The 15,589-nt window shown below is 38.3% G+C and overlaps 1 protein-coding gene across 1 annotated transcript in view; it reads right to left on the minus strand.

The window, feature by feature from the left end:
- MORC3 (MORC family CW-type zinc finger 3) overlaps positions 1 to 15,589 on the minus strand; it is a 32,523-nt gene that overhangs the window by 14,659 nt on the left and 2,275 nt on the right. The window contains exons 2-11 of the mRNA XM_010185067.1: positions 14,557 to 14,645; positions 13,672 to 13,787; positions 12,112 to 12,184; positions 8,527 to 8,659; positions 7,119 to 7,333; positions 6,693 to 6,840; positions 4,557 to 4,704; positions 3,178 to 3,309; positions 2,817 to 2,936; positions 2,310 to 2,407 (exon numbers count right to left, since the gene is read on the minus strand). Coding sequence (XP_010183369.1) covers positions 2,310 to 2,407; positions 2,817 to 2,936; positions 3,178 to 3,309; positions 4,557 to 4,704; positions 6,693 to 6,840; positions 7,119 to 7,333; positions 8,527 to 8,659; positions 12,112 to 12,184; positions 13,672 to 13,787; positions 14,557 to 14,645 — 1,272 coding nt within the window. The remainder of the gene's footprint in view (positions 1 to 2,309; positions 2,408 to 2,816; positions 2,937 to 3,177; positions 3,310 to 4,556; positions 4,705 to 6,692; positions 6,841 to 7,118; positions 7,334 to 8,526; positions 8,660 to 12,111; positions 12,185 to 13,671; positions 13,788 to 14,556; positions 14,646 to 15,589) is intronic.

The following is a 15,589-nucleotide window of genomic DNA, read 5'->3' on the forward strand; positions in this document are numbered from 1 at the left end:
AGATTTGTCTTGCTATGGCCCCTCAATTGCTGGAATTAACAACTCCATTTATCATCAAACTGTGATTTCTGGGTTATCTTTATATGGAAAGCTGCATATGAATGAGCAGTTTAGGAAAGGAGTTGTGGACAGTTCAGCTTGCCAGCAGAAGCCAAACTACAACTGGCTGAAGACCAAAACATGCAGCTTAAAAAAAAGTTAACGACTTTTCCTGCCAAAGCTTACCCCACCTGTGTTTGCAAGCCAATACCCTAAATTTTTAACTCCATCTTGAATGCAGGTGTTAGGGCATACAGAAGGAACATGCCTGCTCCTCTAAGGGCATACGGTCAAAGGAGCCATAAACAAGAACATAGAGACAAACCTGACTGACAAGGGAGGGAGTGATAAAAACAAACCTGGCCAGTCACACTAACTGCTAAGCATATGTTTGTTTTCAGTTGAGAAGATAAGGAAAGAGAAGGAGACAAACAGAGAATTACAAAACTTGACCAATTAGCAGTAACAAAGACAACCAGAAACAAACCTGGCCAGTCACACTGATTGACAGGCTATCGAGAAACTGCTGGCAAAGTGGGATTTTGCAACTAAATAAGGATGCAAACCTGAGGGTCCAGGTTGTTTGGAGGGATCAGTGGAACTATGCCGATTGATGAGGCAATGTGCCTGGGGAACGGGGAGCAGAGAGGAACAAAGAGTGGGGGCAGACAGAAAAAAATATAAAAGGAACCAGTCACATGTGAAATGAGGCTGGTCAGTACAGTTGTTTAGCCTGATGACCACAGCCCATCCTATCTTCTTGTATTTTCCAATTTCCTATGTTCTTAACTACCTCCCTGCATAACCTCATTCTCTATCCCATGTGTATGGCCAGGACTAAGTGCCAGCTACTGCCGAGAGCTGTATAATTGTGAAAGGATTTGGTGCCAGCTGCTAGAGTCAGACTGGGTGTGTGGTGTCAGCTACTGGAGCAAGTGGGGGTGTCAGCTGCCACCCACTGAAGTTGGAATGGTGTACCCCCAAAAACCAGCTCCAGAAGAGGACCAGCGTGAGTGAGGGGCTCAGCGCTGGCATCTGGAGCAGGACTGTGGGTCACAGCCCACGTGCCTGGTGCTAATTGCTGGTGGAGGGGATGAATACATCTGCATCTTCCCTAGCCCTAGTATGGATAGGGTGGGCACACGTATTTGCTAGCAAACTCCAAGCTGGACTTGACAGCAAGTAAAAAGCCCTGCATCTGGGCAGGAAGGAGTATCAAGCAGGCAAGGGTTAAGTGGTGGTATACGCAGGGGCACTTGCAAATATGGAGTCTGTAGGACAAGCATGTGAGTGCACATATGTTTGCTACTGAACAAACTGCACTAGCCAGCACATAGGAGACCTGTGAAGCACATAAGAAGGCCTGGGATCCAGGCAGAGGTACCAGAAGGGCCAAAGGCACCGTGCCAGTAGATGTTTTATGCAAGTCCTATATGCAGATACCCCTTGTTCATGGCAGTCTGTGTAACCAGCCATGTCAGTGTCCTTTGTGTGTGTGTCTCTGGGACACGTGCTCAGCTTTTCTACTGGTTGAACCTGCAAGTGGGAAAGTGGCAGCTGTGTCTCTCAGCCTAGGCAGAAACACTGACTTTCCACGCTGGACTCCAGTGGCTGGTCAGGAAGGAGTCTTAGGACAGAGCTGCTGGAGGAGATGGCTGCTCCCAACATCCCTTAACACAAAGCAGCACAGAAGACAGAAATTAACTTTGTCATCATGAAAGAAAAGAAGGTGATCGAGTAGAACAGTTGTCAAGGTTTGCATTCAGGAAATTTTCCCTAGGCAGTTTTTACACCTCAGCCTGAAGTCTGCTTAGGTAACTCATCCCCTCTAGCTTTTCCTCCCCTACATGCCTCCTTCCACAATGCCAAAAAAGTCCACATGAAACTAAACAAAAATCACTATGAAAAATGTTAATAGCGTGGGATTCACGTATCACAATTTTAGTCATCTGCCACACAAATAACCACATCTCAGCAAGCTATTCTGTGCCCATTTTACAATCAGTGAGGGGCAGAATTGCAACCAACTGCTTTTAGGACCCTTGCTTTAATGTGTATGATACCATAGCCTTCACTGACTGCAAAATGAATGCAATGTGACCAGTATAGATGCAAACATCCTATCCTTACTGTTCAGAACCACCACACACAGTTGAATGATGGAGCGTAAGCTTTTGTTCTTATTACTTGGAAGAGAAGCCCTTATCATCAAATATTTCATAGCGAACAGCACTATGCAACAGAAAGTCTACATAAAAGTATACATTTACCTGTATTCATTTGTGTAGTCAAAATCTTGTTTGTTATGAGTTGGTTTTAGGAAGTTGCATTCAATAATCCCAACTACACCAACTCCCATGTTATTTGCCTGTAAAAAATTAAGATCTATCAGGAAAAAAAATATATTCTATGCTAAGACTGCAAGGGTTTGTCAGAGGTAGTTATAAGCTATATATGCACTAAGTAAAAACAAATTTTCTGGTTTACAACTCCTATCTCAACACAAACTTCCTAAATAAAAAAACCCTCTGTTCCACCCCTCTTTTTCTCCTGAAATGTATTCTCAGGCCAATATTTTGTGTATCAAGCTTAGTTTCAAAAACATTAAAATAACTGCATAGAACTTAATACAATTTTTAACTGCTGCACAACCAAAAAAGGTGGTTTTATAGAAGATACATCAATATTCTAGTTTTTATCATGTTATTTTAAAATCAGCATTAGAGTGAAAATTATTACTAGAAATGTTAAAATATTTTTGAGCTTTAATTTCTTACCTTTAACTGACAGCCAACTCTTTCATAAGCTTTGATGAGTCTGTTTTTATGGTACATCATTATTCCGTAATGATCTTTGTTTCTACAGTTAAATCCAAAAGTAATTCTTACTGTTTTAGCCTTTTATCAGATTATTAAGGAAAAATCTGGTTAATCTCATGTAACACAAAATTACAGTTACTCTGAGTGCTCTTCCTAAATGGCAACTTTTTCTGTATTGAGATAATTCTTTCAGTATGTCTAACAAAATAAATTAAAAAATCACAAGGATAACTGCAACATTCCCAGCAAGATACAGACACACAATTACATCACGTCATTAAATTCAGTGGGCAATGTTGTAAATATAAGCAAAGGATACATTCAAAAATTTTGGCCTATATATATCGCGTTCAATGAAGGCAAGGCTTTTGGAAACAAGCTGTGTTTTCACTTTTTGTCCTCGCAGAATGATCTGCATTGTTGGCTTCAGATACAAAATACTGCAATAAGCCTACAAAACATACAGCAAGTCCTGTCATTAGAAAAAACCCCAAAACCTCAAAATATAAACAGTTTACAATATAAATTTAGAAAGACAAACTCAGATTTTAATTAAAATCTTATGAAATGTGGTTTTTTTCCCCTCTTACTTGAATCCATGAAAAACAGGAAATGCAAGTGTGCATAATAAGCATACATGTATCACAAATTAAATGAATAGCAACTGAAGGGTACCTTTTATGAATATGCCATTCAGGTTATTCAGGTTAATCAGGTGTCTGAAGATGCAGTTTTACCACTAAAAGAGCTTTTAAACACACACACAAGCCTCTTCTCTTAGCCTCTATTGAGAGCTTAAAATAACAAAAGAGCTTTTAAAATAACAAAAGCAAGTGTGTTAACTTTTTTCTAAATGACTGCACATTATTATAGCTTGATAATAGCTATGCAATCTTCTTTTAAATGTGTCAATTATGAATTTTAATTTGCATTTCATTTACCATTATATTTACAACTTATAATAATTGAAGTGGATTTAGGACTTCAGTGAGTCTTAGAATAATTGAAGGTTTTAGTTCAACTGGAATAATACTTCTGAATACTATCAACAAGTGCCCAGAGCACCCAGTAATTCCAGATGTCTTTTTTTACAAAAAGAAGCCTTCAAAGCTCATGAATCAGTAGCGACGACAACGGCCTTATCAATTAGCCTGCAGACACGGCCAAGACTTTTCTGTGTGCATGTATTCAAACAACAAGGCTGCTCCCCAAACCCTTGACCTCTTTGTGAAGTCTAGAAATGATCCACTGCCAACCAAAACCTATCTGCTTTAAAAGGTCTACATGGGCATCGCATCTGTACTATAGGCACGTCTACCTGCAGTAAAAAGGAATGTTTGCTCTGCTGACAGCCGCACACATCCCTATTTAATTTCTGAAGCTACTGACTGCATTTCCTTCTTACTCCTTAGTTGATAGTGACAGCTACATTTAATGGCTAAAGTTATTTGCAAGACTACATCAACCCCAGTAATTTTCCTCTAGATAAACAGCAAATGCATACACAAGTTCACAAATACATTTCATCTTCAATTTTCAAAATTAATATTGACACATTGCCTTAACATTTAAATTGACATTCATCCTTCCCCCCAGTCAAAACTTCTGTAGTATAATACATTATATTAAAAAAACCAAAAACATACACCCTCCAGCTTCCAAAATAAACAAATACATTTCTTAAAATGTTATACGTACTCGCAGTGAGTAGTCACTTTCTGGAACAATTTGGTCCAGTCTCTCTTGTTTTTTATATCCTCTTCTGCCTGTTTCATCTAAGTCTTCAGGAATTCTGATGTCATATTTATCCTTATCAAAGTCAAACTCTGTCTTTTCATTTTTATCTCTAAGAAATAAAAAAGCCAACACAAGATAAGATATTGCGGTGGACCCCGATGGTATCACAAAGATACAAGAGAAAGGGAATTCCTTTGAGCCATAGTGGTTTTCCTCACAGATTTGCTAAAATTCACACCAACAAAATTCAGTAGGTCCTTTCTTGGATATATTCTTGTATCCAAGGAATACAAGAGAAGTGACAGCAAGGGAAAAGACATTCACAAATTCTAACTTCATTCTAAACAGGTCACACTTCAAAAATAGAAGTAGTCAGTATCAGCTTTAAGTATCAGCTTTTTTTTTCTGGATGGACCAAGACACACATTCCTTCTTAATGCAAAACTTCTCAACACTGTAAATTGCCTTCCTAAGATTTTTACTGCTGCAAAAAAAAAAAAGACACCCATCACAACTTTCCAACTCAATAATTATCACAATTTCTTACTGCATCACCTACCAGGTGTATACGTGATACTTAGTTGCAGATGTACACACTGCAGTTGCACAACATTGAGATCTATCATAGTTGGTACAAATATTAAGAAAAATAAAGTCTTAATACTGAGACAGCTCTGGTTTTTTGTAAAGCAGATTAAATTACAATGTATTGGAAACAACATGAATCGCCCCTCAAAGTGTTCTTTCCCGCAGCTTCCCACAAATACACTCCAAAATTCAGAACATGAAAGTTATCCTGTCCAGTCAACTGATTTCACTGTATTTTATTTTGCTCAAGCAGTGAAGTGATGCACATTCTTAAAAATGTTTGTACCTAAAAATAAATTAAAGTCTACCTGAAGTGTAAAGGAGGGGAAGCTTTTCTTATGGAGTAGGTGGCAAGGGGAAAGAACCAGAATTAGTAATGCACTTTTTACCTCCAGCTTTCTTGTATTCACATCTTTTAGGCTAAGAGTAGCTCAGGCTCTAATACTTGCAAGAAATGAATGAAATAAAAAAAAAAAACACCAAACTTTCACCTGCTATAACTGACAGAGACCTTTTTTGTCCTGCAGCGTTTAATCTATACCCATTCAGGTGTCATTTCCTGCCCTCCCCTCTACCCTTTTTCTGATGGGCAACAATAAAGATAAGAAAATGAAAAGCAAGCGGTTTCTTGCCAAGTCTACAGGACTGTGGAACAGTTCAAAAATGCTTCCCATGGTTACCTTGTTATTTCAGGTATTTAAAACTGCGGTAAGCTGAACACTTAAGAATGTGGTACAAGGCAACGCCTTCCCAACCGATTAGTGCCATCACTGTTGAAGGTATGCTAAAGGTTTTCTGGACAGACCACCAGGCAGGCTCCCTGCTAATAAGGCAGCAGCAACCATGCAAGATGTGAAGGAAAGAGAAAAAAAGATGGGAAGTGATGCCACCCATCTGCCAATGCTACAGCAGCAGCTGTTTAAAAAAAACAACAAACCAAACCAAAACAACAAAAGCAACAAGCACATCAGAGCTAGAAAAGGTTGGAAATCTTATACTGCCACGAGCAATGCCACAGAGGCAAGTAGAAAATAAGATACAAGTAAATAAATACATTGTGTGTATTTCCATTTATTTTATGGTAAACAGTTATGAAGTTTAGAAAGGTCTAGATCCCTCTAGAAGGATACTGCTGACTCCAAACTTAAAAAGCCAGTAATGCTTGCCTGTACATACAAATATTTTTTGTTTGAATTTTTGCATTCACAATTCCATAGGTCTGAAATGACAGTTTTATAATTTATTTCAATTTTCCTTCTGACAAAACCAACAGTATCTTATAAAAGAAAAATAAGTAGTCTTTTACATTCTCCTTCCTTCTGCTTCGTGACTTGAGATTTTAGCAAGAGTTCTCATGCAACATTATAGTCCTTCAACCAGTTTCCTCAGTTACAGCTAATTGCCCACAGTCTTTTGGAATTATTTTACAAAAAACCCCTTGTATGTTCACGTACACTGAAAGATAACATCAACTAAATGAGAGATACAAGACACTGGACTTCATCTTACCTTCTAAGATTCCAAATGATAATTCTTGTTCCCTTTTTCCCTATTATAGCATCTAGCTCTGCCAGTAACTTCTCCTCAGTAGAAAATAAAGAATGTGTTAAGATGGCCTTCAGGCTGTTTTTGGATTCTGCTGGATCACTTATCTGTCGTAAGCACTATGTTAAGGAGAGTAACTCCGAATGAAGTAAGCTTTCAGAAGATGAAGAAACTTGTGCAACAGTACCCTGTACTCACTTCACTGCTTCTCGTTCCAGATCTCAAACCAACTATAAATTTAAAGGCTTTAACAAATTACAGCCTTCCTTGCATCTTACAGTTTATTTAGGGTATCCATAAGACCAGATAGGGAGATTTCCTTTACTGACATTATCATCCAAATTTTGCATGTACACACAACTTTTCAGTCAGTAACTGCTGAAAGGATATGTTGGTTGTTGAACGTCACTATAGGAACCATGACATGTTCTGCTTTTGTGACTTCAAGGAAAGTCTGAGATAGCAGGCCCACACTCATGGTTTCCCCATTTTTGGTGAAGACTATTGCATCTTTTCCCAGGCGCATGGACCCCGATTTAAACCCATTTCCATACAGTCCCACAGGAACACGGCCATTCATCACAGATTTCTCACTGAAGCCAAAACTGAAACAAAGGAAAACATTAGGAGAGTGTAAAAAGCTCTATAAAACTTGAAAACCCAAGAGATGCATGCAAGACTTATCAAATTAAACGTGAGTTAATACCTTGTTTTAGAGATCAGTGACTACTGTACAATTAGAACATGTACTGTTAAGCAAATGCTGAAAGCTACCTGTGCAAGATTGCTAAAAACCACACTGCAACAATTCAGGGAAATTTATTTAACTTTTAAGTATAGAAAAGAATATAATCTGTCTGGAATTATGCAATAAACATTCTTACAGGATCACAGAATTCTATGGATTAGGATTAATCCTAATTAGAATTTGAATTCTAATAGTTATCCTGTGGCTTCACAATAAATACTAAGAAAAGTCCCTAAAGCCCTTTTTTTTTTTTTGCACCTCCACTTGCTTGAAAGTGCGTGATCTACAATTTATCCATTAGCAACTGCACATTACATTTAAAAGTATAACAGGTAGCAGTATACAGAACACAGAATTTAGCAAGGAACATTATTGTATCTAACGGAAAAAAAAGTAAAAACAAAAAACCAAAACAAAACAGTTGAATTCAAGTTTGCTCAAGTTTAAATCCAGAGATTTATCTGCAGGCACAGGAATCTTTCACACTAGAAGAGCAACTGAACAGCAACCTCTTTGCTAACTGTAGAAATAAGAAGATGCAGAAAGATAATTTCAAACCCTATAAAATATTTAAAGATAAACAGACAAAACACATCAATATAATTATCACTGCCTTAAGTTTTCGCCAATGCCTTATATTTTCAATGCTCCAAAGGACTTGAACCAAATATGCCTTTCTCTCTTGCTTGCGAACTTAAACTAAAGCAATCTTGAATTAAAAAAATAAATAATAAATTCTCCTTATCTCCACTAAAGGGCACTACAGAGAGTTTACATAGCACAACTGCTCCATGGAAAGTTAAACAGGAAGGTTGACAGAAAGGATAAAAGGAAATTATGAGTTAAAAATACACTGACAAAGTTGCCTGAAAGCTTTACTAGCATCTGTCTATTCTAGAGTCTCACTTGGATAACCGCTCACCTTCAGAAATGCTAAGTTTATGAACAAAATCAGCTGATTACATATGAGAAGAAGGAATAAGCTGAGTAATAACAGAATCAGAAGCTTGAATTTTTACAAGAAAAAAAATTGCAGAAGAGGTTATCCACCTTAGCATCTTGTGCAGCTTCTCCGAGTTCATACCATTTCCATTATCAGTAAATGTCAAGCATATATTGTCATTTATCACCGTTTTGTCTATCCATATTTGCTTAGCACTGACATCTGGATCATAAGCATTATCTGAAGAGAAAGAAAGCAAACAAGAGTGGAATATTAAAAAGCAAAAACTAAACAGTTTAATTGTAAACATATTTTAAAGTGCTTACTTCCAGTGAAGATGTCAGATAACTGTTCCAAAGTTACTTAAATTCATATGCAGGATGCAACAGAGCTTTATCTATCAGGGGTACATATATAATCAATCTGACAAATGTTAGTCTTGCAACACTGACAAACAGCTATATGGAGTAGCTGTCCCTAACTTTATTACAGTGCTACGTTTGCTTGAACATGGCAGCTTAATGTAGTTCCCTAATCATGGCCCTATAACCCTGCAGTCACATGCTAAACTAATGGAGCTCTAAAATGGGAACCATTTTTCAGCTCTGCAGTGTGGTAACATAGCTGTAGAAATTTTGTGCTGGCACAGATACAAATTTCCCATCTAAGTCACTGAATATTAGTCATCTTTTGCACAGGAGCAAGAATCCATAGTTTTTAATAAAGTAAATGTTATGCTAAAACCTAAGTCTCCTAAACCACTTTCGTCTTTATAGGTAATAACACTAAATCAAAGTATCACAAGGAAACAGCTGCATCAAAACCTGGCAAACCTTCCCTGAAAGCAACATATAATTTTCCAGCTATTACAGATGACAGTAATATATATAGGCCAAAAATTAGGTGGCGATGCGCCGTTCAAATGCAAGAACAGAAAACGAAACCACGACAAGTTTCTTCTTTCATTTCCTGTCTCCCAAGCAGCTGCTGCAATATTAACTTTCTCCAAGACATTCAAACATCTCTTCTGACTGGCTCGCAGGAGGGTAGGTAATGGTCTGCAATACAGACCATGGCACATCACTAATATACATAGCTGCAACATCTTACCTGCTATGGCCTGCAGGCTTTTTAATGGGGAAAACAGATTTGAAATACAATTATAGATAATGAAATTTGTGACAATAAAAAAAAAAACCAAGCAAAAAAACCCTGAAGCTCAAGTCCCTGCATGAAGATAGTTCTGTGAAATCTAGACTTTTGACTCCACAAGTGCAGGAGATTTAGGTGAATAAAATTATTGCTGCTCTGCTACCACATCACTTCATATTCACAGAGCTGAATGTCACAGACATGTATTTTGTTAGTGCAAGTTGTTCAAATTTAAGAAGGTATGACTTTCACAAAAGGTAATTACAAAAATGCTTCAAACTAAACTTTATTCCTACAGGATTTGAAAGAGCTTGCAGCATTGCTACCGCAAGTGAAATGGAAACCACGGCTCCATAACATTAACTGGCAGCAAGGCCAGTTTAAATCTCATCTGCCCTAACACCACTGTCTTGCATGGCTTTTCCCCCCTTCCCCAGCATTGCCCTATTAATGGAATTTGTGAGGGGGGGAAAGCACATGGAGGAGGAGCGGTGGGATGTGACAGTACAACAGAAGGCAGTGCCCCTGCCTCACTGTCTGTTTTTCAGGTTCAGCTGAGGGCCATAAATAAACCACTCGAGCCAACACTGAAGCCTACAAAAAGGAATCACAGCTTGGTAATTTGCTTGCTATAAGCATAAAGTATAAATTGCATCTACAGTGAAAAAGTTCATAAAATATATTTCAGCATCAACAAAAGAGGACATTTCAAGTACAACTGAAAGTTTGCAAGTGTTCTTCTAAGACCACAGTTTGTACAAGTCTTCTGATTTGCTAGCTCACCAACCCTCTCTAGATGCCCCATTTACCAAGCAAGCATCACCATTATTTCACCTAAATTTAATCTGACTGAGGACTAATGGGACAAGCCAGCAGTATAACAAGCAAAGAGTTCACAGGAGCAACTAGACCTTATAAAGCAAATTTTAGCATGCAGACCATTAGTGGTTTAGGTACGTTTATATAAACTAAAATTCAGGCCTCCATAATATAACCCTATTTATATTATTTCATATTTGGCATATGGTATAGCCTCACATAGCACATGAAAGACAGATTACAAAATGTACTTCAATCAACATGACTAACTAGAAGCCTTTACAACCAATATCCCACTACTATGCTTTTGAAGCTTTGTTAAAGCAGCACATGACAGACCAGAGGCAGAGGAAGAACACAAATTTGCATGTCTTGCACAGCACATCTACGATCATTCCAGCCAGGTATGGTACAGGCCAATAAAACAGCTGAAATGACTTAATATATTGTTACCCTCAAAACAGCCAGCCCTTCTCACAGCCACGTGGTTCTGGTTTCCTTCTTTGTGACAGCTCTGGCCTTATCTAGCTGAAAAATTCCTACTTTCTTTTTTTAGGTTAGTTTTCTGGATTAGCAACAGCAAAACTTACACACAGGAAAGAGAAGGAATGTGTGACCAGAAGAGTTGCTCTTTTGGCAGCATCAAACCGCTAGATAAGCTTGGCAAGTCTTTCCAAACCACATCTTTATTTTGAAGAATGAGTTAAAGAAAGTCTGCTAATCATTCCCTAACTTGAGGAAACACTGAAGATACCCAGTTAACAGCTATTCAGAATCAAAGGCAAGACGATCAACAGGAGCTAATAAATTAAACAGATACACAAGCCGTAGCTAACAGCAGATGACAGAAACAAAAGCAAACAGCAGAACTCTTAGGACACTGATGGATGGACCATTGAAAGGAACCACTCAGCTACAACCCTGAAGATGTTCAACGTGAAACTTGGTAACCCAAAAGAAAATTAGGATGGTTGACGGGTACTGTGCAAAAATTACTATCAGATGTTTTGAGGAAGCATCAAAGAAAAGAGCAAGGTCAAAGTGGATGGGGTGGGGAATTACACAGGCTAATTGCATGCAAGCTGGTTCCTGGTCAGTATGCTTGTATGACTGGACCCTGTGCTGTTGTACATTTCCACTAAACACTATTTCCAATGACTTCCTCTGTGTGTGCACTCTCTGTTCTCAGTGTGTGTCTGTACGCATTTGTTCTGGTAGCAAAATTCAAGCCAGGCAAGCCAACAAGTTGGAAGAAACTAGCAAACACTGAGATAGAGGGTCTAAGCCAGAAACTGGTAAAAAGCCCAGGACACGGATACTGAAAGGACTCCCGGGTCTTGGCAAAACACCCAGAAACGCAGGCAAGCATGAATAAGTGAGTAAGAGTACACATACATGCCATTTATGAACTTTAAACCTAGTTAGCCAGGAAGCAGGAACAGGATAAGGCCATTTGTGCTGTTCACGTTTTGAGCATTGGTTGTGTTTATGTGGGTTCTTGCAAAGTTACTGTCTGTGGCTGTACATGATGCAACTGTGCAAGGTGTGTGTTTGTGTTAAGAAAGAAAAAAAGTAAATCCGACTGCACCAAAAGAAAAAGATACTGTAATATTGTGAATAATAACAACAGGATAAACTCCCACCCTTACATTAAGGAAAAGCTTTACAACAAGAAAAAAGCATTACAACGAAGTACTTGGTCAAACTATTGATTCACATACCTATAAGTTCTGCAATTGCGCTGAAAGGCCAGGTGTGACTGGTAGAGTTGGTATGCAAGAACTTTGGACAAAGCTGAAATAAACCAAAAACAATGGCATTAGTTTGTGCTCTTCAATTATACCAAGCCAGAATAACAGTATGTTAAATATTTAAAGCAACATCAAATGAAGCTGTTTTGTGCAATACTACCAAAAGGCTGCAATTTAATTTTCTTTTAGACACTGGCATACTAACACCTTTTAAACGGAAGATTAGTACAGCTATTAAAGGCAAAAGAGCAATACAGAATCCAGCACAGTATCATACTATATTGTGAGCACGTTATATCGTCATCCTATCAAACTCTCTTTATCTTTATAAAAACACAAGGAACTACTGCTATATACTGATGCTAGAGGTTATGGAAAACATCAAAGCTTTAGTCCAAATCTAAGTGGATCTGCTCTCAAGTGTTGAAAATGTGTATCTTAAACAACGAGTATTAAACTTAATCTGAAAAGTGAGCAGCATGTAATACACTCAGTGGCTTCCTGTTGGATGTAGTTGCTCCTTTTGCCCATATGGATCAGAATCGCCTGTCAGATTCGCTCAAGCGGTTTGTGCTTTTTGCAATTTGATCTTACACTTCATCCTCATTTATGATAAGATGTAACCTGAGGAACATAGCCACTACTAGGATTAGATGAGAATATGCAAATAAAATACCTGTTTATGGGATAAATCTTACGGATGTCAGTGACAAAAGTATTCTCAAGTAGTTTATGAGAGCCTGGGTTCGCATTTTACATATTCACCTAGATCAAAAGACTAGGTAAACCAGAACCAAATATCCATAAAAGTTAAAGATTCATCAATACAATGTTTGGAGAAATTTAACTGCTGAAACTAATGCAGTTGCACTTGTATTTCCACTGAGAATATCTGTAGTTATGCTTCTACAAGGCCTTTAACACAAATCCACTGCGCATATATGCTTAAGCCCCATTGGCATAATTATGTTGACGGCACAAAAAGCAGTGTCTATGAATATATAATACTCGAAATAGCTCTTGTACTACACACATCAAAAATCATAATATAATCAACATTATAATATACATAAAAATGGAAAAATATTTTTTAAAATAGTATGTACATGTTCATACTTCATAAATTTTACGTAACTACTACACTTTCAAGCACTTGTATATACTTAGTAAAGTCTAAATAAAAGGAGGTAACCACTTCAAGTCTCCCAAATTCATTTATCAGCAAAAAGGAATAACTCTACAAGCAAGTTTAGAGCCGTGAGCCAGACACTAGAGCAAGAGGAAGGCAGCAGCAGTCCTAGTTCAGATCAACATTAACTGCCAAGAAATCTCACCTTGATTCTAAGGTCATAAGAGCACAGGACAAAAAAACTTAATCCTTGCATTTCTCCATCGAGCTAGAGTACAGGTATGAATAGACATCACTTTCTTCATTGCCATCTGTGATTTAAAACTCCAGTTTTACAAAATCTGGTAAATTGAGCCAGGCCATGTCATTGTGCCCCTTTCAAATTCCTAACAGATACTTACAAATAATTTAAAATCCAAGAAGAGAATGACATCAAGCCCATTTATGGAAACCTCACATATTCCCTGGCATGTGGTTAAAAGGATCTTTTGATTTCTTCCTCCGCCATACAGTAACTCTGGATCTTAAGATCTCTGCATCATTCTCTTCAACTTTTCACAGTGCTGGCAGCATCTGTTCCTTTGCTTTCTAAGTTTCATTATCAAAATACACAAGAACCAACTAGAGGTTTCCCACCCCCACTCCCACCCAAAATCCTTCCTTGTCAAAACATAAACACTAATATTAAAAAAAAAACCAACCACCCAACACAGATGCACATTCAAACATTCAGCATCTGCTCAACTCACTGCTAAAATATTCCTCTGCTGCTAGCCAGTGAAAATCTCCAACCAGACAACCCAGGTAGACTGGGACCTTTGAAGTTCCTGCTGGCACTGTAATTTCAGAAATAAGGACTTGGTGAGAAGTCCTGACTGTAGTTTTTATAAAGGCAAGAATTTGCAGTTGTGAACCTCCCCTGGTCACCAGACCATGCTGATGAAGGAAGGAATCAACTTCAGTGTCATCAACACTGACATAATCACAGTTAAGTGTCCTTTATTTTCTGTGGAGCAAAGCATCCACATTCATGGCAAAAAATCTCTTCACGTGTTGCTTGTGAAACACAATGCTTCTCCTTCCCTTGTTTCACTCCCGCACACTAGTGATGAACTCTGAAAAAACCAGCCTTTTAAAGAAACAGTGTCTTCTCTAAACAAACACAAGAACTATGCTGACCTCTGGATGGCTGTTTCAAGTGAAGGTGTCCTGGTTTGAGCTAAACAGAACAAATTTTCTGTTTAGTGATTTTACTTTTCTGCTAAGTCTCTTCTAAGTGACTGTACTTGCCGAAGCCAATGGCATGTTTTTCCAGACAGTGTTCATATCTACAAGTGATAGCGTCACTGTCACACCATGGGTGCCGTATTCACACCTGCGGGGTGGACCAGAGAGATGACCCAAAACTGACCAACTAGGTATTCCATCATACTCAGTATAAAGCTGAGGGATCACAAGGGTCTCAATCCTTCCCTCCTACTCTGCTCTTGCAATGGCCAAAGTCTGAGCAGAACCCTGCTAGTTCCTCTGCCTCTGATCCCGATTTGTGTGTTCCTGAATCCAGTTCCTGCTTCCTGCTCTCACCTGCTGCTGGGTCCGGGCTGGGACTGTTCCAGTGTCCTGCTCTGCAGAGCCTCTGGTGACGTAATCGTCAGTAGAGGGGTAGGATTTTACAGTTGTTTTATATATATATTTGTACATATCTGTATATATTCCATTATTTCCCTATTTACATTATTAACCTGTAGTATTAGTATTATTGTTTCATTAACTCTGTTAGTTTTTCTTTTTTAAGTCTCTCTCCTTTATTCTCTTTTCTCTTTCCTTTTAGGGAGGGGAAAGGGGTCAATAGAGAGCCTCTGTCCAGCATTTAGTGGACAGCCCAGCTCTAAATCTCGACAGAAGGTAAGGTTTTGAAAAAGGCTGGAAGGTAACTGGAAACTTGGGAGCTGTTTATATGAAATGAGAAGGTATGGGATGAAACACAGGAATTGTAAGGAACTGATTCCTGGCTCTAACAAAAGGCGAGTATCCCACAGGGTAGTTCATGGCAAAATCTACCTCGGAGTAGATACCATAAGGTACTGCAAGAAGGACACAACAAAACCAGATTGAAAACAAACAAAAAAAAGAGAATAGTGGTTTAAGGCTGTTCATAGTTCGCTTCAGAGCATACCCAGCTGTCAGTAACAACTCATATCCTGATAAGCTCATCAGGAAATACTTAAGCCCATTTTGTTCTCTAACACTCTAATTCATCAAGCCACCACTTCAATTAGCTCATGAATAACTGGAGTTCAATAAGTACAGTAGGAAAGA

This window comes from Mesitornis unicolor, unplaced genomic scaffold (assembly GCF_000695765.1).
Source record: "Mesitornis unicolor isolate BGI_N332 unplaced genomic scaffold, ASM69576v1 scaffold8435, whole genome shotgun sequence".
Lineage (NCBI taxonomy): Eukaryota > Metazoa > Chordata > Aves > Mesitornithiformes > Mesitornithidae > Mesitornis > Mesitornis unicolor.